This window comes from Vidua chalybeata, chromosome 5 (assembly GCF_026979565.1).
Source record: "Vidua chalybeata isolate OUT-0048 chromosome 5, bVidCha1 merged haplotype, whole genome shotgun sequence".
Lineage (NCBI taxonomy): Eukaryota > Metazoa > Chordata > Aves > Passeriformes > Viduidae > Vidua > Vidua chalybeata.
In genome coordinates this window covers 49866404-49893266 of record NC_071534.1, presented here as the reverse complement: position 1 = coordinate 49893266, position 26863 = coordinate 49866404, and the positions used below count along the sequence as shown (strand labels likewise).

Below are 26863 nucleotides of genomic sequence, written 5' to 3'. Positions count from 1 at the left end.
TGTGTCCCTGTGGCCCGTGGAGGTCCATGGTGGAGCAGAGATCCACCTGCAGCCTGTGGGGGGTCCCACACCAGAGCAGAGCAGGTGGATGCCTGAAGGAAGCTGTGACTTTGTGCCTAGCCCCTGCTGGAGCAGGCTCCTGTGGAGAGAGGAGCCCACACTGGAGCAGGTCTGATGGCAGCTGTTTGTAACCCTGTGGGGGAGCCACACTGGAGCAGTTCATGAAGAACTGCAGTCGATGGGAAGGACTCTCCTTCGAGAAGTTTGTGAAGAACCATCTCGCATGGAAGGGACCCCATACTGGAGCAGGTAAAGAGTGTGAGGAGCCCTTCCTGGGAGGAGGAAGGAGCATCAGAAAACACATGATGAACTGACCACAGACTCCATTTCCTGTCTCCCTGCACCTCTGAGGAGGAGGAGGTAGGCTTCAGGAATAAAGCTGAGTTTGGAAAAAAGGGAAGGATGGGGGAAAGATGTTTTATTTTTTTTTTTTCCGCTATTTGGATTTGATTGGTAATAAATTGCACCAAGTGAAGTCTGTTTTTCCTATGACTTTCTGTTTTTCCAGAAGTCAGTGAGTGATCTCTCCCTGCCTTTATCCCAACCCAAGATATATTGTTTTATTATATTTTCTCTTCCCTGCCCAGCTGAGAACGGAACTGATAGAGTGGCTTTGGCGGACATCTGGCATCCTGGCAGTGTTGTCAGCCCACCACAAACATTGCATTTAATTAATGCAAAATGCTATTGTTGAAGTGAGATTGTATCTAAAACTTTCCAACTTGTGTATGATTGACTACTTCCCGTTAAAAAAAAATGTGATGTCCTAAACTTTTGAGAATTTTTATATATCCACTTCCTTTTTATTCAGCATTCCCCCACTTCAGTTGATCCTTGTGCATAGATACTGTAAAGTAGACCACTAGATGATCCAGGCAGGTAAGAAGCTAAGCTGCTGGGTAATTCCATATATTTCTGGACATTGCCAATCTATGTATAGTGTTCACTCCTGACATTCCTACTCTTCTAGCCACATATTTATATATCCCATCAGCTGATGGCTCCTCTAGAACAGGTGATGGTCCTAAAATATTCCCATAGTCAGTTGTAAAATAAAGCCCTGGTAGGCCTCAGGTGCAGCAAAGAGAGCTTATGACCTCCTAAGCATGCTCCCTGCCCAAAATTTAATGATCCTGTGGCTTCAGTAATTTGTCCTCCTCCAGATCAGCTTCCTCTCTGAAGGCCTCTTTCTCTCTGCAGCAGCTGAGGCTGCGTCGGGTTCTCTGCTGTGAAAGCCTTCTCTTGACAGTCAGTGTGCTTCCATCAAGAGTATATCCATGACTTCAAGCTGTAAAGTCTACATTTTCAGTTTGCCTTCTGTAGCTATTTTATGAGAGGACAGTTGTTGTCAAAAATGCTCTGGGATGGTTCACAGTCAGGTGTTACCTGTTATCTTTCCCCACCACCCAGAGCAGTGAGCTCCTCGCAGAGGCAACCATCAGGTGTGCCAGGGTTGATCAGCATTGTCTGCACCTAGCTGCCCTTTATTAGTGATCCATGGTGTGTTGTTACCCACTCTTAAGCTACAAAGAGTTTGGTCTTTTTTGTGCACTAGTATTTTATCAAGGGAATTTAATACCAGGTATGAGAAGTTCAGCAGAACAGTTTGGTTTTTTGGATGTACATACAGGACATTTTTTAAAGTACAGATAAAGAGGTGGAGTTCATACTGCTGGAAATGCTCCAGTTTTCTCTGCTGATGCAGGCTGGAAAGGGAAAGGTGACAGCTGGTCCCTCAGGAGAAGGGCAACTCTGTAGTGGAGCTGTGGCATCCTGGTCTTGATGGCTCTAGTATGGTTTAGATAAACTCACATCTTGCCTGGAATTACTGTCTAGGACATTTGCTGATGTCAGATTAAGTGTTCCTTCCAAATTATTAGAGGGGAAAAAAGTTTCATTAATAAGTTATTGCGAAACCAAGTTGACCCATTCAAGCATGCAGATGTTTTATTTAAATATTCCTCAAATGTCTATTTATTCAGCATAACACGTGTATTATGCTGCCTTCTGAAATACGGTATATGACTGTCAAACAAAATTGTCAAAACAACAACCTTGGTTTCTTTGTATGATACACAGAAATAATTACATTTCATGTACAGTACAGATGCATTTTACACAGTCATCAACAGCCATTCACTACCAAAACAGCATTTAAATCACCTAAAACACCAAAAAAATGTGTATTTCCCAAATTCATGAATAAATTAATGGTTTTGCGCGTGACATATGGAAATAGGAGACAGGACTGGAATTCTGAAAAATCATACTAAATTATCTCTTAAGCTGCATTTTAAAAATGAAAATACAAGTTGCTTCAGGGGTATAACTGTTATGCAAGTATATTGCTGTAGTGCGTTCTTTCTAGAGCCTATGAACAGGAGAATAAAGAGCTTTTTTAAAAGACACATGACCTGATGGAGTCAGTAGGTTTCCTGGGTTGTGTGTAGTCTGTACCAAAGTAGGTTTAGTAACTGCCCCTTTGCATTATTTAACTGATACAAGAAGTTGTTGCAGTTTGCTGACATCAAGGCAGTTTTTATATCAATACATGTTTGGCAAAAGGTGGAGATCAGTATGAGTAACCATGCGTAGAAGTAGGATGCAAGTAAAAACTCTGATGTGTTCTGCCTCTCCTTTAAATCCATTAAAGTTTATGTAACCTACCAGCTTTAGCAGATCTGCTGCAGGGTGGAAGAGAGAGCAGTGCTGGGTAATGGATTTAGGCAGGGCTACTCAGAAGGAGTGCCCTTCCTCTGACTCAGAGCACAGCCCGTGCTTCTGCTCTCTGATGTTTGAAAGAAATGGAGAAGCTCAGTTTACAATGAGTAAATCCTTCTGATTTGAAAAAGAAATTGGGAAGTTAATTGCAAATTAACCAAGATTGCATTAAGTTCAGAATAAGTAAATGATAAGATAAAAGAGTAATGAATGGCATTATCTACTCTTTTTACTTGCAGTTTAATTCTAATATGTGATGCTGTATTTTGGTGTATATACTGTAGCATGATAGTCTATCATCTACTTTTCACTGTTGACAGGTAGAGAGAAAAACCAGTGTTTTGTGTGCAAGAAAAAGTGTATCATCAGCAAGTTTCAGTTTTTAGTGGGTATTTTAATGTAAATTTTCAGGTCAGTAGAATGCTAGCAAATACTATACTGAAACATATGCTACTCAAACTATTAAATAACTGTGTTAATCATTTATTGTAATGGCATCTAATGCACTGAGCGTTTTGATTTATATGCATATTTTATTTTGCAGACATGCAATTATTTCTGATCCAGTGTTTTTGATGTATATATGTATGTATTGATATGCACATATTCTGTGTATATTTGATGTATATGATGTATGGTATATCATGAATATAAGAAGCATTATGATACATCTAATGTACTGTCATGAAGAAAAATTACACTTTTTTATCGGAAAGGTTTCTGATAATGTCTTTTATAAATGAAGCTAAGAAGCCTTAACTTACAAAGCCTTCATATTAGCTTTTAGGCCTGCCCATGTAGGCAAATTCCAATTGAAATCAATTATATTTGTATAGCTTTGGGACTCAATCCATTATTCTATCATTGTTCTTAGGTAATTGAATATTTTTCACACAGTATAAACTCTCAAACAAGTTTTAAGATGCAAGTTTACAGATAATTACAAAAATAATTTAGCTATCATTTTTACTGAATGTCAGTGTCTTCCACTGTTGCTAATACTCTGGCTGCTGCAGAATGTAAGAAAGGAACATTTGGAGACAAGTGTTAGCTGATCCCCAAAACACATTTGTGGTAATTTTAATTCAAATAGGATTGCTCCTGTAGCAGTTAACTGTGACAAGAAGTTTGTTCTGAAAATACAGAAGTAGACAAGTTGTCTATGGAAGAATGGACTGTTGATTCATCAGTGTCCTTGAAATCCCAAATGATACAGTTATGTTGGAGTGGGCAATGAAGTGTCAGAGACATAGAGAACAGTGAACAAAAGGAGCAATGACTGAATAGCAATTTGTGGTGCACAATTTGGCTGTAAGATTATTTAAATGTTTGCCATTAGAAATTTAAAGTGTAGATGAAGTTGTGTAAAATACCTTAAAAAAACCTGATTCCTGATACAACAGGTGTACAATGACTTATTGCAGTTGTAACAGTACCTAGGAAGCAAGATAAAACAATAGTAAATATTGAACTAACTGAACACCTTTAGTTCACTAATGAGTGTTTGAGTAAGAAATACTGCATTTTTCAAAGGGAAGTTATTTGTACAACTACCATAGAACATTAACAATCAGCTTGTTGTAAGTGCACGGAAATGCCCCTTTCTACAGTATTATTTTATCATGCCTAATCTGAAAAACAACAAAAGTAAACTCAGATCACAGCTTCAAATAATTTCAGCATGCATTATGGTTGTAGTTTTTTCAGTCAGTACAAACATGTTTCATATGAGCTTTTTTTTCGTTCATTTTTGACAGTTCTTCAACAAGTTTGTGGTTTATTAACAGGGGAAAAAAAAAGACATGTTATCAAAATGTTTCTTGTTGTTTTGCATTCAGCAGGAACATAGGTTTCTATTTTTTCATTTGTTTTTTTTTTCTAAAAAGAGCTTTCATGATAAGAAGAAGCATCAATGGGGACATTTCATTGTGCTCATATAGTAAGTCAGGATGGTCACAGAAGATTCCACCGCACATCAGTTCAGACGGGGTAAGAAACTCCTTTTGGTTCACACCCTATGACACCAAAACCCACAAAGTTTGTTTCTCCTGAACCTCTTGCTCTGCGGCCACTGGCACACTCGTCAAGGGGCGATGTGTTTGTCAGCTCTCTCATTCCTCATGACTCATTTTTCACTGCTCGAGCTCAGCTTGCAAGTGGTCTTTATGCTAATTTATAAATAATTCCTTGTTTTATAATGCAGATACTCTGACAATGTTTCCTCCCGAATACTCGGGAGAGTCTGGCCTATCATCTCCTTCAGGTGTGGTGACTGGAGGTGTTGGGATGCTGATTATTGCTGTAGTGACATAAGGCTGCTCACAGTTTAGTTTAACGCACTCTTCCACTTTGGCATTTAAACTGGAACGGCTGGAGGAAGAAACAAAAATCCATGAAGAATGAAAGTCCACGTTACCACAAACCTCTCGAGCCTGATTCCATTCTCTCAGCCAGCCATCTCCATTCTGCCCCACTGGAGAGCTCTAAGTACAGAGCAGCACCACCCCACTGCCCTGTACCCCAGCAGCAGGTGGTCCATGGCTATGCTCATGTCTCTGGCTATGCTATGTCCATGTCCCTTTCTCCCTTCCTTCCTCCCCCCATTTCAGCACTTCTCAGCCAATCACCTGTGTTTCTGAACAGGGGAAGCGTTGCAAAGCTAGCATAGCCAAGTTGCTTATTATGAGGAGAGTGGAAACTAGGGGCCAGTCCAAGTCTCCTACATATTCCTCAATACGATGCTTATTTAAAAACATTTGTATATTAGGAATAGTTTCTTCACTGAAATGGCTGTTAGACATTGGAACAAGCTGCCAAGGGAAGTGGTTTAATCACTACCCTTGGAAATGTTCGAAAGGAATGTAGATGTGGCTCTTGGAAATGTCATTTAGTGGTGAACAGTGGTGCCAGGTTAATAATTGGCTTCAATGATCCTGGAGGTCTTTTCCAGCCCTAGTAGTTCTGTGATTCTGTGCATATTCTCTTTACTCAATAGTAAGGCACTCTATTATATGCACTAATTAAGTGTATCTGTGTTAATATGTTCATGGAGTTGCTGCAGTACCTCCCCATAGTAAAAGACTTGAAAAACTCGGACTATTTCAAGGTGAAACCAGCATTTTGTGCTTGTGTTTCTGTTTTCTAGCACAAAGCTGGTGCTTTTTGTTTTTATATACATGGTGTCTGGGAGTGTGATGCAGGCAAGTCCTCTAGCAGAAAAAGAATGGATCCAGGCAGAGTATTTCCTGAAAAACTAAGATAGATTTGAGCTTTGTGCTGGCCAGGAGGTTTCATTGCATAGTAGCTGAAAAACTTCAGTAGTTTCAAAAGTTCCAAGCTGCTGGATTGTTCATGGAAGTGAAATCTAAATGTAGTAACTATACAAAGGAAGCTACTCAAAATGTAGCTTAACAAGACAATCTCTATAGCAACTTGTACTGAAAATACTTCTCTATTAAAGGGTGGCATGTGTGAGATCAATAGAAAACACTTCTGCGTCTCCTGAGACCTTTGATGTGTTTTCAGAGGTGATATTTGGATATATGTGAAAGCCGAATACTTTACTTTTGAGAGTACAGGGGCATTCAGTGAATTATGGACTCTTAAACTGAACTTTCTTCTCTTTTGTAATAACTCCTCAAACTAGGAAATAGATCTTTCTTATCCATTCCATTTTTTTTTTTATTTAGAAGAGTCTTCCTTATGACTATTACACTTAGGACTCTGGGAATCAGTTTTATTTCTCTGCTCTGCAGAAATGCAAGGAAATCTCATTTCATACACCTCTGAACCAAGAAGGGACAGACAGAGCACTTGCTCATCTTGTATATCTGAATTGGACATTTTTCTATGTGAAACTTTTCTTCTTATGCACTTGTCCATTAATATTTGATGCTCTCTTTTACTTGGGGTCCCTGGATGCTGTTTGTGAGGAGGGCCTGAGAGGGCAGAAATGGATAAAGAGAGAGACTATTCTATTATTTTGGATTAAACTTGAAGCAAAGGAAGCACAGAATATTTCATTACCAGTACCCATTTTTAGATGAGTATTGGACTCTCACCTTTATCCTCACCGCCTGCCTACGCAGGCCACAACACCTTTGCATCTGTTCCCTAACAAGGCCAGGGGCCTCAGCTCTCGGTGTGCTGATGCACATGAAGTACCTGTTGGACAGAGGCGTCCTCTCCACACATCTGATCTGGATGGTGCTGAGCTCCTGCACGCTGCCGGGGCGGCTGCCGCTGATGGTGGTGTTTGGGATGCGGTACGTCTTTTTGTGTCTTCGTGAGCAGCAGGTGCTGGTCACGCCTTGCTGAGACGAAAGAGAGGGGCTGTGGCTCGGGGGTCTATTCACTGTAGAAACCTCCATACAGCTCTCTTCGTAGACTTGTTCATCCACAAACTCGTGGTTCTAGCCCAGAGGAATCCAACAAAGGGACAAAGCACACACAGAAAGATAATTGAAGTGAACATATTAATCGTGATTGTTTAACGGCTTAAATTGACACAACTGAATAAACTGGGAAGGTTAGCTTATACTTGATTATAGTGTTTAGCCCATATTAGTCTGGGCTGAATACCAATACAAATGTAAACACAGGAACAAAATTAACGAGAAAATGTTAATCCAAATTATTTTGCAAAATAACATGTGGTTGTAATGTAGTTTGCATTATAAATATCTATACAATCTTTGAAGTGCCAGAAAACAGAGGATTATGTTTATGAATAAAATGCAAGTGGTGCTTATGTAAACACTCTAAATGTCAGTTGAAAATAAATAAGATTTATTATATTGAACAATAATATAATAAAATTCATAAATATTTCCAGATAAGTTTATAAGACTTCCTTTTGAATTACATGTAGGAAAATAGGATCTGAAACATCATTATGCATCTATCTAAAAGAAAAATATTTAAACAAATAGAAATTTTGGTTAGAGGAGATGAGATAGTTATTTAAAAGCATCCAAAAAGTTCCTAATTACTGTAGATGGATGTATCAAAAGCAGTTTAGAGGACTGAGCATTTTAGTCAAATGAAGTCCTCTTTATTCATCTAGTCTCCACTTAATCCCAGCAAAGACAGTAGTTTTATAGGGTGGTCGCAAAGATGAATCCAAACTCACTCAAATAACCAGTTTACATTAATTCACCAAGTGATTAGGGAGTATTTCACACCCAGCCACAATTCCCACATCTTCTGTGTGTGCAAAAGAGTGTGAAATAGTGGTGTTGCTTATGGTGGCAAGGGAGGGGAGGATATGCAGGGGAGCGAGAGAAGTTTTTATACTTACTTAAAACTAAGCAGAGATTGAAATATATTTGCATGCATTTTGAAAAAGCCTCCTTTTTCAAGAAAACTCCTTCAATTTCCTGCTGGAGTTAGTCTGTGTATCCTGACAATGTTTCAGCGGAGTTGTTTAAGGAGCATTTTCTGGATTGTTTTACTCTCAGAATCACATCAATTTTGTCACCTTGTTGCATTTTTGTGTATTAGAATGAGGTAAATTACTTTTCCCCTAAAAACTTTTGCTCTAATTGGAAAGGTGCTGATGTTTTTCAGAATAGCCATATGGGGCCAATATAAAATATGTGAACAAAGTAAAGAGAGTAACAACTCTGGCCAAGTGTTTGCGACAAATGGAAATACCTTTACAGGCATAACATTTTTATTTCCATTTTTTCTTTTCTTCTTCACTCAGACATAAGTTTGTGTGAATTAAGAGGTGTTGAAGAATGTAAATTTCAAGTGACAAGGAAAAAAGAACTTGCTTGACAAATGACTTTTGTAAGGCATATATCAGTCACAATCAAGATTTTGAACATGATCACGCAGTAGGCATAAAATTCAGAGAGAAAAATAACCTAATTGCTCTTGTGAGATTATATTTAGGGGCTTGCAGCATGTTTGCCAAGAACTCTGTTATTTGTCTGATTAAAAGTAATTTTATGCTTCCTAAAACTTTTATGGAGCAATGATTAAAGAGTTTTATTGACTGAACTTTTAATACAGAGTGGAAACATTTTGAGGCACAAGTTAATTGATTTAATTATACTTATTAATTAACTGTTCTTAAATTAGCTAAAAGTAATTTGTAAAATACATTTTTTTTGTGCAGTTAGTTTCATTATTAAAGTAATCACAGAATTCCATAACACTGTCCACTCTGCATTTAAGAGGGTGGGTGAGATCTTATCCTATTGACTTTTCAGTGACAGAAAAGAGAAAATATGTCTTTACTCAGTATCATGATGGTTATACCACAAAGGATGGTGAGAATCTTAAGAGGACACACCGCCCTTCCTGTTCTACAGTGAACCAGAAACTTGCCAGATTCCAAATGCTGAGGGCCCAAAATGTCAAGTTCCCACTAAAATTTTAGGAATGAATGCATCATCTCCAGAATACAGCTTGGAACTGCTGCATATATTTTTGTGTTAATATATCATAGGAACTCAGGGCCAGTAGCAGGACCCAACAGAAGGAAAAAAGAATGTAGATTCAAGAAACAAGATAATACATGCTTTATAAAGAAAAAATATATAGTATTATACTTGCTTTTTAAAGAATTTTTTTTTTTAATTAAAAGTTTTACAGACTACTCCATTATGATTAGAGGAAAGGTGAAACTTTGGGAGGTGAATTCAGCTCCTACCAAATGAATAGAAATTTTTTCCCTGATTTCTATAACAGTTTGACAAGACCTGTGGTTATTACCCAGATTTTTAAATATATTTGCAATATTCTACTGTGGAAAAATTTTAATGGCAAATTGCTATTATCAGGTTCGAGTACAAAATGTCTCAAAAATGTTTCAAAAGGACCCGGCAAGAATCATAGCAAAAGAAACCACAGAATGCTCTGAATAAGAAGTGAGATGTTCTATCCTACAGCACATTTTATAAAATTAATATTTCTAAAGTAAGAAGGGAAGAGATATAAGCACAGCAAGCACAGGGGTGATGTATTGCTAATTGATGTAACAACTGGGCCCTTTTTAATTCAAAGACATGCTGTCAAAAGGAGAACATTAAATTCCACCATATTTCAGGTTTTTATGAAAAATCGTTAAATTTATCAAAATTTAGCAATGTTTGTTGTGGGAAAAATTTTAAGTCTTTGTTGCTTGTTTCTTTGGGGGGGTGTTTGGTTTTATTGGATTTTTGGGGGGGGGTTTGAGAAAAAGCAGAAGGACTTTCACAGTGATCTCCATCAAATATAGCAAAGTTATATCTCTCTGTTATTTATATGCATTGGGTGTAAAGCCTTAAAATAAGATAAAATGGCTTTTTTTTTCCCAGCTAACTGCTTTAATATAAAGGCTCATTAATTAGAAGAAAGAACTGAAAACATTCAAAACTGGGCTGGTGTTGCAATTCTCAGGAAAACACAGTTCTCTTTTCTTACCGTAGTTTTTTCGAGGCAGTGAAGCAGGTGGTGGTGCTGTGTTTCAAAGGAAGAGCCAGATTTGCCAACAAAGGCCTGTTCTTCTTCATTGGAGGACTGTTGATGCATAAAACTCTGTATTATTCTCGTTTTGAACAAGAGGGTTCTTATCCAAATATTTGATCAGAACTAATCTGGATTGTACATGGTAGCATAACTACAATGCTTTATCTACAAAGTATACCAGAAATTATTTTGCACCTTAATTTGCTTTTGCTTTTTTTTTTTTTAAATCAGACTATTTTCTTTCCTTTCTTTGCACCTCCTTTTAAATGTTTTCTTCTTAGATCTTTTATGCATGGATAAAATAGTACCATTTACAAATGCAATCAACACATAAGCTTTGACTGTCGGATCAGCACATGTTTAAAATGTTTATCAATTTAAGTTACAGTATTTATCAATTAAGTTACAATATATTTGTTCTTCCTGAGAATGTGCCTCATTTGAAGAAAACTAAAAATAGCTGTCCTCCCAGGATCATGTCATAGCAATAAAGAATTTGTAGTATTGCTGCTTACACAAAAATTCATGTCAGTGATCCCAATCTACTGGGTTTAGAAAGCGTATAGCAAATGTTACTGACATAGAATGAAGAATTAAGTAGAAAGCATCCACTGTTTATTAATTGCTTTCATAATTATTCATTAGAAAGCAAAAATCTAAATAGGGGAGGAAGTGGGATAATAGAAAATAATACAATTCAACCATGAGATATTTGAAGTCTGCATGGTAATTAAGCTATTTGCGTTCTTTCAAGCAGAAGAGGAAACAAGGGCTCTGACTGCTCATCTCTTGTGCTAGACAGGACAGATAGACAGACAGCCACTTCCTCCTCTTCTGGCTATAGGTTAAAGTATCCGGCTGTTTAACATGTATTGAACAGAAAGGGCACAGAGGAACAAAAGCCTTCCTGTATTCCTCAGGGAATTGCCTAAATGCCAGAAAATGGCAGGGATTAAAAACCACTCTCTCTGCAGTCTTTCTCAACTGAGTACAGCTTTGAGCAGCCAAGGGACTGTCTCCCAGAAGTGTGGGTCACTGTGGATCCCCAGTCCCAGCTGCTGATCCTGGCTTCCGTGGCAGGCCTGAGCAGGGAATTTGCTTCAGATAACATTAGATTACATTGCATTTGAGGTCATCACCAAGATTCTCCTTAAACCCAAGTAGGTACTTTGAGGGAACACTTCACTCTACAACAACCCTCTGTGCAAACTGTGTTCAAGAGCTGCCTTTTCCTTTACTGATCATGAAATCTGGTTTTGTCACCCATGTTCTACCTGTTTAAAGTCAAGTGAGATAAATCCATCCTACCTCCTAAGAGGCAAATGCTCTGTACTTTCCTTAATGAGCTCTTCTACAGGACCTAACTCCAAAAATATGGGTTACATTCTATCTGGACATTTCCCTCATCTCTTAATACTCCACCATCGATTCTCACAAGCTTCCTGCAACAGTAGTAATTGTCCAGTTTATCCTCCCTTAATCTACCTCTAAAGATAACATTGCCCAAAGCCTCAAGGTGACTTGCCCTGGTGATAAGTAGAATAAACTACTGCTGGGCTGTCATTAAGTGGTTACTCCAGAGCTGGAGCGAACACAAACATTACCTGCTGCAGCTGGTTACTCAGCAAGCCATTTCGTTTGCTCTGCATGTAGGCATTAGCACTCCCACTCTTCGCTGCACGGATTCGAGCGAGCCTGGCTTTCTGTGAAAATAGACAAAATGAAGAGTGTCATTTGTACTCATAGCCATTACCCTGTTTATCTAAAACTGCTAATTGGAATCAGCGGCTTATGAATACCAATCTCACATTGACTGACAGACTGCATTGCATCCATCCTCCAGGTGGAGCAAATCACAAGTGTCTTCCCATTTAAAATGCATTTGATGGAAGTTTTTATTTGTTTGCATGGATCAGCTACTAAGAACAATGACTTTTGAAAAGGGATTAGACAGATCAGTATGGAAGTGCCGCCTTTTTTGTTTTTGCATTGCTGCAACTGCCTCTTCTTATGTCTTGTGGGGCAGAAACATGGACATTCATTTCAGTTACTATTGCAGTGAAAATCACTTCAAAGGGAAATAAACAGTTCAGGGAAAATGTAATATTGTGACATCTATGAGTGAATTTCTTAGAGTTTTCTGGGTTTTTAGAGTACCAGAATGTACTCCAAAAACTCCAAAAATATTGCTTTTATGCTGTCTCACAGCTAAGTTCCTGAATATTTGCCAGGCCATTTTAGAATCATAGAATATTTTGGGTTGGAAGGGGCCTTAAAGGTCATCTAGTTCCAAACCCCCACCATAGGCAGAGATGCCATGCACTACATCAGGTTGCTCAGGGCCCCATCCAGCCTGGCCTTTAACTCTTCCAGGGATGGGACATCCACAACTTCTCTGGCAACCGGTTTCTGTGACTCACCAACCCCTTAATAAACAGTCTCTTTCCAATATCTAATATAAACCTTCCCTCTTTCAATTTAAAACCACTGCACCTTGTGGTATTGCTATCTGCCTGTATAAGAAGTCTCCCTCTTTTCCATAAATCCCTTTTAGGTGGTACAATGCTGCTCTAAAGTCTCCCTGAAGACATCTCTTCTCCAGGCTGAACAACGCCAGCTCTCAGCCTGTCTTCATAGGAGAGATGCTGCAGTCCTTGGATTATCTCTGTGACCCTCCTCTGGACCTGTTCTAGCAGGTTCATGTCTCTCTTGTGCTGAGGACTCCAGAGCTGGACGCTGTACTCCAGGTAGGGTCTCACCAGGGCAGAGTAGACTGGGAGATCCACCTCCCTTGCCTGCCTGGCCATGCTGCTTTTGATGCAGCCCAGGATGTGGTTGACTTTCTGGGCTGTGAGTACACAGTGCTGGCTCATCTTCAGCTTTACATCCACATGGACTCCCAGGTTTTTCTCCACAGACTGCTCTTAATTACCTCCTCTGCCAGCCTATACTCATATGTGGAATTGTCCTGACCCAGGTGCAAGCACTTTGCACTTGAATTTTTTGATTTTTCATGAAGTTCTTATGGGCCTACTTCTCAAGTTTGTCCAGGTCCCTCTGGAAGGCAGCTCTTCCTTCTGTTGTGTCAGCTGCATTGCTCACCTTTGTGTCATCTGCAAACTTGCTGAGGCTCACCTGATCGCACTGCTGGTGTCATTGATGAACTTATTGAAGGGCACCAAGACAAAGCCCTGAATGATACTACTCCTCACCAGCCTTCACCTACCTCTTTATGTCTGTCAGTATAAACAGACTTAATACTTATCATATTTTCTATGAATTCATAGACTGTTCACAACCTGATTTTTCAGAGACTGCAGGTATCAATTACTGAGAGAAATTTGTGATTTTTCAGGTGAGCCTCATTTCTTGTGAAGGTGACTTTCATCCAGAGTAGGAGGCTCATGAGTGACATACATTTTTCCACCCACTGAATTTTGTACAACACATAGAACACAGAATTAGGGGAAAGCATGAAGAATGGACTCTCAACCATTAATGTGGAAAACATAAGCTTTTATGGGATTATTAGGATGGCGTCCTAGTTCTGTATTTTTGTGGCATGTTACATGTATAAGATGGAATCTGGGTTTATTTTCATGGTTAGATTCTTTCATGATTCTGAAAGCCAAGTGCCTAGCAGCATCTGGAATTAAATGGCTGCTGAAGCACAGAAGGAGATACAATGAAGCACTTCAAAATTCAACTTTTATATATTAGTAGGGATTTTCATATCTGATATTTACTCTGTTGACATTTTCAAAAAATAGAGTATTTTCCCCCCTTCCCCAAATTTCTGTGACATTAAATGTCAGTATGTGCTTAGAGATGGAGACAGCCTGGTCACTGCTGCCACCAGATCTTTCTGGCATTATGATTAATAATTAACTGACTTAGAAAAATGGTTTAACACCACATTTCTTTGCACTCACAGCCTCAAACTCACAGATCTTCTCAACAGCAAGCCAATTTATGACAGCTAACAGCTAACATGGTTGAAATATGGCTTATGCTATGTCATGCATTTGTTATTGTTTAATTGTTCTGAAAGAAAATAAAGTAATGCTCTACATGTGTGCATCTTGAGCCAAAAAGCTCACATGAGAGGCTATTAATTGATTTTGTGATATATTGCCCATTTTAAGATAACACATTTGTTTATTGACTTTCTTGGTGAACACAGCTTTTCCAGCAATGCAGTTAATACATCTTATTTTAGTGGTAAGGATAAAAGATCCCCAGTGACCTGGCCTGGGGTCCCCAGGAGCAACCAGTGTGGGGAACTGTTACAGCTCCCACTCTTCCTGGCTCACTTGGGCTCTTAGGGGGCACATCCAGAGCTACCAGCATGGTTAGGGCTCAGTCCTCAGAGCTACCAATTAAAAGACCCTTGGGCAGGCAGAAAATAGGTTGTTTTTGAAGTGGTGCTCCTGTGATGCAGCCCCAGCATGCTAGGTTGAAGGGTGGGGGAAGGAGTTATACCTGCACCACAGAATAGTCATTGGCTGGGACAAGTGCACTTGGTTATGTTCGTAAATATATAAAAGTTTAGTCTTAGGAACTTGAGATGCTTTGGAAATGCCTTTAGAGGAGTCCCATAAATAAGTGATTTCAGTCACAAATGTTTTAGCTGTGGTGCTTTTCAGTCTGCTCTTCATACAGGGAGATTCATTAGATTTAATGAATGGACATTAACATACATTAGTTCAGCTTTTCCTTTTAGCATGCATATTCATTTTCTCTTTAGTGATTGAAGTAATAATTATGGTGCAGCATCATTTCATAAAGAAATATGAAAAACATAACAGTCCATCAGACTATCTTAATATATCAGTGCTATGACACATATAATATGAAGGTTGTACTTTCTATGTGAAGACTTTTTATTTGTGCTTTGCAAGTATTAATTTATTGCATCTTAGAAAGCTTTTGTGAGCTAGAAAGTAATAGCATACATCTTTCTAGATGAGACTCATTCAGATGGCCTGAATTTATATCACTTACCAAAGAGAATACAGTAAATCTGAGAGGAAGAGAGGAAGCAGATATTGTGGCCTCCATGTTTATACTTCAGCTTAGAGAAAATACTGCAGAAACTGGAGGTGTTTACAAATCTGTTAAAGCGATAAGATTTATTTTCAGTGTTTCTGCCTGATTTATATATGAACCTGTAGCATGAGCAGTCTAGTGACTTCTCACATTTCCTACTGAGGCATCCACAGGACTTTAAGGGCTGTGCACTGGGGATAGAACTCCCATGAAAGGCATCAAAATGATGTGATGACATTAGGAAAACTGTGGTTGCAGAAGTGCTGCATTTTCCTGTAGTCTGCATTTTCTATCATGTATAACAGAGTGGGAGTGATAACTGCCCCTTTCAACCACTGCAAAGCCTTTCCTAATCCTCCTCTTTCCCAGAATATCTAGGGAAATGAAATTCCACCCTAATCATCTCATCTCCATCTTCCTAAAAAGTTGATGACCAGCTCTAATTTTTGTCACATCCCTTGTATTTGCATTGAACTTCTCTTTTAAATGCATATCTTTCTTTTTTCTAGCTTCAAATTTTATGGCATAGAGTTGGATCCTTGTCTACGGCTGCATTCATAGAAACCTCGCAGAGGGAATTCACTGTTATTCAACAACAGTTAGCTCTGTCAGTTTTAGAAATACAAACATTCATTTTCACAAGGTTTTAAGTAGAGCTAAATGTAGCACTGTGGGGTATTTACAACATTCAGCTTTTGACACTCAGATGCCCTCAGCTGTCCAGCTATTTTAAGAGAATGATTTCATCAGGAAGATTTTAGGACAGGACTTACGGCAGTACTGGGAATCATTTCTGGCAAGATTCTCTTCAACTTGCTGTGCAAGAAGCCAGGGTAGCCCAGTTAATTTAGTACTTAACTCCTGTTGTCTCTTGCTGCTCTCCAGGTTACATAATTGTTGTACTATGAAAACTCAAAAGTTATTAATTACTTACCTTTTAGTTATGATTGTTTAATAATTTTGTACATTTAAAATATTAAAAGTCCTTCACAGTCATCCTGTGTGCACAGCCTTTGGTCAGGACAGACCTGTTTTTTTTCACAGAAGCTAGTATGGGGCTGTGTTTTGGATTTGTGCTGAAAACAGTGTTTATAATTCAGGGATGTTTTAGTTACTGCTGCGCAGTGCTTGCACAGAGCCAAGGCCTTTTCTGCTCCTCCAAGTGTCCCACTGATGAGGCTGGGGGTGGACAAAGCATTAGGGGGGACACAGATGGGACAGCTGACCCCAGCAGACCAGAGGGTTACTGCACACCTTATGGCATCATGCTCAGCAATACAGCTGGATGCTGGTGGGGACTGGCAGCTCTGGGACAGGCTTGGTGCTGAGCAATTGTTATCTTTTATATCACTTTTTCCCCCTGAGTTTCCTTCCCTTCCTCCCTTTCTGGTGGTTTCTTTCCGTTCATTATAAAAAGATTTGACTGTCTTTATCTCCATCCACAAATTTTTGCACTTTTACCTTTCTGATTTTCACCCCATCCTTCTGCGGAGGAGAGAGAGTGAGCAGCAGGGTGGGCTTTATCTGCCTGCCTGTGCTAGACCACAACACAATCGCTCCTGGTGCAAGGGCAAATATTGTCCAAAAAATCAATTACATTTTTGTTTGGTGTTTCATAAATCCACCCCGTGTGTTTGTTTTTAAGTGAAAAATCATGAAAAAGTGAAAATAAAAATAATTTTTAAGTGAAAAATCATACATTTTGTGCTCTAATTGTCTAATTTTCAGTAATTGCAAATGATTGATTTCATATTAGCTGACAATAATTTGCATGACATTAATATGTCAGAGAAGAAAATGCTATTTACTTTGCACATGAATGGACATGGAATAAAATAAGGTTCATACATTTCTTGAATGGTGCCTTACTTTCACAGTCCATTCAAACTACTGTTCAATAAACATGGATTCTACATGCTTTGTTTTTTTGCTAAACTCAAGAATCCTGGGTAAGTTACCGTTAGTTATATTTCTGCAATACTCCTGATATTAATAGCTTGTCTCATATAAAGAAGTCAAAATAGCTAGCAGGGTTTCCTACTGCAAACACTCAGTTCTAGACTTCCAGATGCTGTTAAGCAATTGTTGTTGCAGTTTATCCTAGAGCTATTTATAATTAGCTAATAACTGATTATTCATAACTTCACAGATAAATGCATCATGTACAATTAATAAATAACAAAGCCAAGCCAATCTTCAGGATATATTTTGCTTTGTGAAGGTAGAAGACCATACTTGCATGAAAGATTCAGGTTGAATTTTATGTCTAAAGTAAAATTTTGGAGCTGATGGTTGTTTGGCTGTTCTGTTGGGGCATCATGCAAAGTCACTCAAGGCCAAAAGTGCTTGGGCAACTAATATTAAGGCTCTTTTGTTCCTCAGGTAATGAACAGCACTGGGCAGATGTACCTGCACTCAGGCTCTTGTTGGCCAAGAGGACATAAGGCTCTTGTCTCCAAAAGACATGTATGGAAAAGGCACATAGCAAGGGATACTTCATTCAGGATGTGAAGTATTTTATAATCATAATTGCTGCTGCTGGGAGTGGCCAGACACCCATTCCAAGAGGGAAGCTGTGTCTCCTCCTGTCCCTTCCCTGGGCTGGTAGTCATCCCAGTGAATATGACACTGTGAGTGTCCTGCCAAACCTTAGCCCTTTCTACCTATCACATACAGAATAGGAAATTATATCCAACTGTGCCTAAACCTTCCCTTCCCTTCCCTTCCCTTCCCTTCCCTTCCCTTCCCTTCCCTTCCCTTCCCTTCCCTTCCCTTCCCTTCCCTTCCCTTCCCTTCCCTTCCCTTCCCTTCCCTTCCCTTCCCTTCCCCCTTCCCTTCCCTTCCCTTCCCTTCCCTTCCCTTCCCTTCCCTTCCCTTCCCTTCCCTTCCCTTCCCTTCCCTTCCCTTCCCTTCCCTTCCCTTCCCTTCCCTTCCCTTCCCTTCCCTTCCCTTCCCTTCCCTTCCCTTCCCTTCCCTTCCCCCTTCCCTTCCCTTCCCTTCCCTTCCCTTCCCTTCCCTTCCCTTCCCTTCCCTTCCCTTCCCTTCCCTTCCCCCTCCTTTCCTTGCAAGACAAGACAACTGTCATTAACTTTGCCCAAAGTTAATGGGCAACCAAAATAACAACCTCTTGAAGTTGTCTCTAGCGGAGAAAATCTCCACAAATAGCATTTTTCAAAACTGTCTCAGTACTGATAAAACTGCTTGAGAAGAAGGCACAGTAAGACTCCAGGGCATAATTAATTGTGCCCTGAATTTCAATGTCTAGTTCGGATTATTTATTCATCCATTTCTTTTCAAGATAGGCCAGATCCCTGGACCTTACTATCAGATAGAAAACAATGTTTTGATAAGCATAGATGATTTTTCCTTTCTTTCCCCTCACCCCCCATGTGTTTTTGTTTTTATTGATTGCAAGGGGTTTCCTGTACTGCAGCAGAAAGCTGACTTATCCTGCCAACATTTTCTGTATTGCCGAGTGGGATTTCGTGGTAATTATAACAATGTATTTTTATGATTGGAAGCAGGAGCTTCCTTTAAAATCCATTCAAAATGCAATGGTATATAAATAAATTTCTCTCTTCCATCTTCTCCCAAGCATTGATGTGTAGTGTCTTTTTGCCAAAAAGAAACAAGTGGAATTTTCTAATGTTGAATAACTGTTCAGAACTCAAGAAGTGCATAAAATGATGGTTGCATAGCTCTTAACAATCCTAATGTAAATGACAATATTTTTCTGCTGTAAATTGTCAGTGCTTCAGGAACTAGATTTCAACTCTTCAGCAAAGAACTTTCTTTTGAGTTTCCTTCCAGTCCAAGTGTTTTGTTGTTTCTGAAGTCTATCTTGATTAAACCTCTGTGTGAGATATTGATAAAGTTGCTCAATTCAAAGTTACAACTGTCTCACTCCAATGGAAGCTGTTGTAGCCAGCAGGAGGTACCAATGCCTGCAGGGGTTTGTGCTCTCCATGAAACAGCACCTTTTAAGCTTATGTTCTTCAGCCTCAGAGAACAGAAACAAGTACAGTGCCTAGGGAAACATTTATTTTAGAAAATGGTGTAAAGCCTCTATTGTATTGAATGAAGAAGGAATTTCAAACTTCAATAATGTGACCTTTTTGCCTGAATATTCTTTTACAATGCAGTAGAAACCCCCTGTGAAATGCAAGGCTATATTTCATGGCTAAATATGGACTATACAGTACCCATGAAGTGCTTTTTGTTGATTTTTCTTTTTTAGTCCATCAGAGCAATATTCAGTTCAACATCTCAGTTGTTTTAGATTGAAAGAGACTGGCTTTGCAATAGGAGATATCAATGAAACACACATCCAGTGCTAAGTTAATCAGACCTCAAAGCCATTTTCTCCAAAGCAAGAAGGGCATAAACACAGTCAGAGGAGATCTCTCACCCTTGCTGTTGGCATTGTTCTGGGAAGTAGAGGAAAAAACGCTTGGCAGGTTTGCCATTCATCACTTTGTGTTCCTGTTTGAAACATACAATGAGCTCACTGTTTTGCAAGGAGAAAAAGTCAGCTATTAACTCAAGCAGTTTCTATTCAGGAAGAGATTTTGGGGAATAGCAGCCAGTCTAGCAATTTAACTTTTGTGAGATATTTTCTAGTGTCCATTTCTTTTTTCACTGACAAATTGTGCTGGTTTTGGCTGGGGTAGAGTTAATTTTCTTCACAGTGGCTGTGGGGCTGTGTTTCCATGTTTCCAGTTCTCTCCCTGATCCTGCTGGTGGGGGAGTGAGTGAGCAGCTGCATGGGGCTTGGATGCTGGCTGGGTTAAACCATGACACAAATGTAAAGTAGGCCTAGAAAACTCTGTTTTGTGGCATGCAGTAGGACACAGTTTCTATCTGAAATGGTTGTGTCTGCAGCTATTATAAAATAGACCAGAACAGGCACAATGATTGCTGGGATCGAGCAGATCTGTTACCCATGACTGCCACAGTGCTCTGGGGCACAGGCAGGAGCACTGTGCCCTGGCTGAGGTACAGTTCTCTGCTGCAAATCCACAAAAATAAGTAGAAAAATTCTTGACAAAAACAAGGTAGTGTAGAAGTGACATAAGTCAGCTGTGAAAGAGGGGAGCACACAGATGGAATTAGGCTGAGAGACAAAATAGCATGCAGAAGAGTGGGTGGAATTAGCACACAGATAAAGTATGGGATTTGGATCCCTGAAGTAGCCTATTTTAGATCAGGTTTCTAGAGAGGTGCGGCATTCTTGTGATACACCTGGTTTTCTTTTTATAGCATTTCCCTCATCTGGCAGCATTTTTTCCAAGATGTGGCCATTGAATGGTGTTGTATCTTCCACCTGGGCCTATAGTTTCTTGGCCAAGTACCTCTGTTTGTCCTGATTTTAAGATATTCTGAGAATGGTATCACTGCATACATTTATTTCACTGATTTTGGGTATGGGTTTGTTTGTTTGTTTGTTTGTTTTAATGAAGAAATCAGTCCAAAAGGTGGCCAGAGAGAAAAATAAACATTTTTTATCTGACCATGGTGCTGTTGTCGATATGAAGCAGATGCCTCCTGCACCTGCCTGTGTTCCCTGGTCTATATATGCAGTCCCCAGCCACAGTCTACCTGCACACTTCCCCCAGCAATGATCCTGCTCTCCTGAGATCACTGGAGACTCAGGACCTGTGAAGAGAGGCCATGGGTCCACAAAAAGCCCAAGTTGTGACATATCAGCCTTGGCAATCATGCAACCTGTGTGGCATCAAGAGCCTTTCAGCTGCTGTCCACTGAGGAGCGGAAGGTGAGGCATCGCAGCTCCCGGAGCAGGGCTTCTGATCACAATGGATGTTCTCTGAGCTGCCTGGCACTTCAGAATTCAGAGAAGTGGATTAGAGCAAGTGCATTGGCAGTGATGTGGAGATGTAAGTGACTGTCCAGGCTTGGCTGCATCACTCTTGATAAATACTTCTCTTCCCAACCCCTGACCTTGTCCATATGACTCAGGAAGGGAAACAGTCTTCTTGTAGATCTAGTGCATATTTTAGTGAGAGACTCAGCAAATCAAGGAAGCTGAAAAAACAGACTTTTACTTTCTTTTTTTTTATCTGATTGAGCTGTTTATCTAAAGCCTTTTAAGCAAAATAGAACTGAGGAGAGAAGTTCCCCAACAATCAGATTCCCTCAGAAGCTGAACCTGGGAATCTGACTAAACCTGAATTAGTGAAGCAATCTGTTAGCAAAGATGTTAGAAATCATTATGACATTTGAGGGTTTTCCTTGTTTGTTTGGTGGGTTGTTTGGTTGGTTTTATTTTTTTTTATTTTTCTTCAGAAGACTGTGGCAGAAAGAAAGTCTGCCTGAAAAATCACAGAAGAATCTTCAGTGAGTGAGACTGCAGCTATTGTCTAAAAATCCTACATCTAGTCTAATAAGTGGGATTAATTACCAAAATAATAGGTCAGTACATTTTGACAGAAAAGATAAATGAAACGGTTTTTGTTTGAATTGTTTTTTTTTTCCTCACTAAAAATAAGACAGTATTTGCATCTAGGACATGGTTAGGCATGTAAGCATATACATGGTCCTCTTGCTAAGAAATATGCACTATAATGAAACACAGCATATAGAAAATCATATTTTATCTATTGTTCAACAACATAAGGGGGAAAATTTAGAAGCTCACCTTTTGTGCCCTGCGCTTGTCTGCTCGTTGATTCTGGTGGTATATACGGCTGAAGTTGGAGACAATTACAGGAACTGGCAGAGCAATGACCAAGACCCCACTCAGGGAGCATATTGAACCAAAAATCTTGCCAGCTATTGTCTTTGGCACCATGTCACCATACCTAGGTTAAAGAAAGCAAAAGGCTTAGTAAAAACAAAATATCTTCTAATAATTTTATTTCACAATTAATTAATTGCACAATATATTTTACTTGTCTTGCAAATAATAGTTGCTGCATGTAGATAATGCTTTTACACATATTCCTACATATACAGCATGCCCATTGTTGTGCACAAATAATTTTAATTTGAAACAAATTTTGGGTCTTCTGTCTGTCAAACTGGGGGCAAGTAAAACACATGATTTATCTGCTGTACTCTTCCCAGGCTGTCTCTATAGCAAAGGAGAGAGAATGACCTTGCTAAGAAAAAAAATCAGTGTTGAAGTTCAGTCCTTATGCTGTTTACTTGAAAGAACTCATCAATTTCATTGGCAAGATCTGAGAGAGACCACTTGGTAAATTAGATACTAAACTGAAGAATCTATTGTCTCAAGCTGATACAGTACTTTCATTTAGCAGGGTGACACATTTTTGCAACAGGTTTCCCAGGAGATCATGGACTTTCCATCACTGTATATTTTGAACTTGGCTAGACAGAAGCATGGCTGATCTAACTTGTTGTTGACATGAGAAGCTGAAATAGCTGAGTTCCAGATGTCCCTTCTATGGTGTAGGTGAAAGCAAACATGAAAAACTCAAGCCACAAGCAAGCAATCCTGGCAGTGTTTAGAATTACTAAAGCTACCACCTTTCTTTATGATACTGGATATTGTTTTGTCCAGCAAGTAAGAACAAAATGTTACTGATGTATGCAAAGGCATTCCAGTGACAACTTAGTAAGAGATTTTAGCTCTTTGCATTTTGCTGTATTCTATAGGGGACAAGTGTATAATTACATACTACAGAGTTTAATAAAAAGATTAATTACTTTCAAGTACCATTCAGTTTTTAACTTTATTGGATTTTAAGTTATTATTAAACATTGATTTTAGCTTGTGAGTTTAGTATGCTTGTGAAAAGAGAGATAACATATTCCCTATTACAAAGAATTTATAAACTCTTAATACAAGAAAAGTTAAGAAATAAAGCTGTGGGGGAACAGTGTTTAGAAAATATTACCTGGAAAACAAAACCTGTCTGTTCAGCAGGACTTGGAAAAGTAATAGAGAAGAGGGGGAAGTCTTCAAGTCAGTGTCCAAATTGTGCACCTAATCACAAGGAATGGATAAAAGGGTGACGATATAGGATGATGCAGAAACTATATGAAGTAAGAGGACACCTTCTAGCAATGAGAGCTCAGCTTATGTCAAAAGGAGATGAAGATGAATGGCTTGCATTTTGTAAGATAGGAGTGAAGTGTTGAACATAAATATTCAAATAAGTTGTCATACAGGCAGATATAATATAGATGACCAGGTCTTAGGCTATTGACATAGATTATGTTGTGTTAAGTAAATATTTGGTTGCTTTACTAAGCCATGTCCAAGTGTAAAATATTCACATGAATAATATAAATAATATTTCTGCCAATATCTGCTCCCCCCAACTTACTCAGAATTTGAATGCTATTCATTTCTCATTTTGTGACACAGCAGGATTGCATGAAAAATACATAATTTAATAGAATCTATCTTTTACATGAATAATAGAATTGGTCTTAATAAAGATATCTAAAACTTGGAAAATACTAGAAAGAATGTCATGCTTTCCTTCACATCAACATTTGCACCCCACAACACAGGCATTTTTAGTGTTTATCTCTTCCTAAAGCCTGAGCTGACTATCAACTGTATGCATGACCAGCTGCTCTTTTCTTTGGGCAAGGAAGTGGATAAATGACCTTTCAAGGTCTCTGACAAATGGGATCCCCAACACCTCACTAACCCTATTTTTTTCCAAGCAGAACAATAAAAGAGCAGTGGGCATAGGGCCAGGATGGTGATCTTTGTGGAGAAGACCTAGGATCGGATCACTGGTACACATTTCTGCTTTACACTATTCATTAGTTTTACTTAATTCTTACAGATACAAGTATTTTCATATGTTGCATCAAACTATGTAAACAGAAACCTGACACAACCAGATTTTGAAATGCAAAATTGACACATGCCCAGTACTAGACCTCTTAAATTAGGTCTCTTAAATGAGATTTCTAAACCTATATTTAGATGCTTATCACTTGAAATGCCAAACTGCTGAACCTCCATAAGCTTCCATTCTCACCAATGGCAGCTGTGGACAGAAGACATTGCTGGCTCTAATTAATTTGGCTTGAAATTGCTCAGGGATATAGTTCATCCTGTTGATAATGTGACACTATAATTATATGAATCAAGAGCAGACTGAAGCTTTAGGAGTTGTGACAGGAACCTCAAGCTCATCTATCTTTAGCATTTCAGTATTTATGTGTGAATCTAACCAGTGACATAAGCAGATGCTTTTTCATAATATTTTAGTGTTACAGAGCAAAATAAAAAAAATAAGGATTGTTTGACAAGAAGGTATTTTGTAATGTTTTTCTTACCTTCTGGATAAAATGTCATGCAGATGCATATTCTGTTTACTTTAAAACAACATGCTTTCAGTTACTTTTCTTTTTTAGCTTGCATCAGTTGTAACACAGTGACATTTTCCAAAGGTAATGTTGCTTGTCTGTTATTTAGTGCTAGTAATACCTGTCTCATCATTAATAATTCTTACATAATTAGGTTTTCTCCTGTTACTAACCACTGTGCTGGAGTTGTTTAAATAAGATTATTGTCAGAAAAAATTACTTTAAAGAAATTAGTCTTCCTAATTCTCACAGGGTGAGAAACATATTTGGTTACTTTTGTGACAAAACAGAGGTTTTGCTACATTTGCCCTGGTTAGCCTTGCTCTCCTCTGGGACAGTGACACAGATTTTAGTCTAGGATAGTCATGATCAGAATTGCTAATGAAGTTCCTCCTCCTGAATTAAACATTACCTTTAGTTATATCTCATATATTACTGAACACCACCAATGGAAATGTATGACATAAAATGAAGGGAAAATTCCTTCTATAGCCCCAACTGCAATTGTTTTATTCTTTGGAAATTCTAAACTAAAAAAAGAGTGCAACTCCATTTTTCAGATGGCAGGGAAGCTTTGAGGTGCTAGCATTTCAAAGTGGAAAATTTATACTTGATCTCTAAAACAAATTCTAAATTCTGCAGAAAATCTGATTTCTTCAGCCATGGAGACACAACAAATGTAGAATCTTATTAAGCAATTTTCACAGACTCCCTTTTCAAAAGGTTTTATCTAGTGCTACTCTGCTTGTCTCACTTCTCCTCAAGTTGGAAATGCAAACATATTCCCCTTTATTTCCTTTTTTTTCCCCAGTTGAAGTCTTTTCATAGCTTTGTATATCATCTGTTCTGCATATGTCTATTACTGTAGCCAAAGCTCAAGCCAGTCTTTGGGCATTCGTGATTTGTACTGACAATCTAATTTTGTAATGTCAGAAGTGTCATGCCAATATTTTATGTTCTGGATGAATGAAGAAAAAGAGGCTTCATACTGATCTCTGATATTAATCAAGTTCATTCTACTTCAGTTGACAAAAAAGAAGGAAAAAGGCTATAACAAACCAGGTGTGTTAATCAAGTTTTATCAAATCACAAATCAGAAACAACATGAACAACATGATCAAACTAATGCTTAGGTTTCACTGGATGCAGTCCAGACAGGCCAGACGGGCTATGGCTTGCAGTCCATGAGTTTCATTAGACTCAGGAATAAGACGAATCGGTGATGATGCCACAAATAGAGCCTGCAGAATTTAGAATTTGTTTTAGAGACCCTCTTCACTAAGTGACACTGTACAGGGATGGATGGATGGATGGATGGATGGATGGATGGATGGATGGATGGATGGATGGATTTAAAGGCATGTATGTTTGTCTTAGTTGTTTGTATTCATCAGGTGACAGACCACTTTTGCATATTTGGCTCCTTATTGCAAGATAGACAGCAAACCAGAGGATTCCTTCATTTTGAAAATACTCTTTCAGAGTGATGATGTGAGTAAAATAATTGTGATGTAGGACTTTGCATGACAGACTAGGGCGGAACGAAATGCAGCTTGAGTCATACACAGAAGTTGGAGCTCTTGCTGGAGCTTGGGAAATACAAATGTATTTGGGGTTACTAATGCCCAGCCAGTAATCTCAGCATTGCCATGTCAGATCTTACCCATGGAGATCCACCTGCCCACACACTACTGCTTTTCTAACTGATGAGTGGAATATATCTGGTGTTGCATAAAAACAAATTCAAGAAATCTCAGACAACACAGACTATTTGTGGCATCATCACCTATTAATCTTTTTTCCCGAATCTAATGAAACCCAATTTTTGATGGCTGTAAGATGAAATATTTCATAGGTCAAAGGTCCAAATTATAACTGAAATGAATAATTCTTTTTGGCCATTTTCCTTGATGTGAGAATGTATTTTCTTTAATAATCTTAACCAATGAGAGGGACAATGCTGCTTATTTAACTTCTGTTTGTTTGTTTGAACACAGGAGATAATTTTTCTGAGTGAAAAATAAGTGAACTGTGGATATCAAAATAAATAATGACAAAAATTGTAATTTAGCATATTTTTGTGTGTTACATCAGAAATTAATATTTTAAATAGCTCACTTTGGGTCAAAACACCCTCGAGCGATCCCTGTAACAAATCTATAAAATTGGAGATCATATATAGGAAGAAAAAATCTAGCACTTTTGTTTCTGCAAAGCCTAAATACTCAAGGCTGAAACTGACCGACACAGTAAAGGTTTAAAA

The 26863-nt window shown here is 38.7% G+C and overlaps 1 protein-coding gene across 1 annotated transcript in view; it reads right to left on the bottom strand.

The window, feature by feature from the left end:
- Nucleotides 1–1981: 1981 nt before the first annotated feature.
- KCND2 (potassium voltage-gated channel subfamily D member 2) overlaps nucleotides 1982–26863 on the bottom strand; it is a 264203-nt gene continuing 239321 nt past the window's right edge. The window contains exons 3-7 of the mRNA XM_053943537.1: nucleotides 21944–22106; nucleotides 11844–11942; nucleotides 10195–10290; nucleotides 6946–7193; nucleotides 1982–5151 (exon numbers count right to left, since the gene is read on the bottom strand). Coding sequence (XP_053799512.1) covers nucleotides 4974–5151; nucleotides 6946–7193; nucleotides 10195–10290; nucleotides 11844–11942; nucleotides 21944–22106 — 784 coding nt within the window. The 3' untranslated portion in view covers nucleotides 1982–4973. The remainder of the gene's footprint in view (nucleotides 5152–6945; nucleotides 7194–10194; nucleotides 10291–11843; nucleotides 11943–21943; nucleotides 22107–26863) is intronic.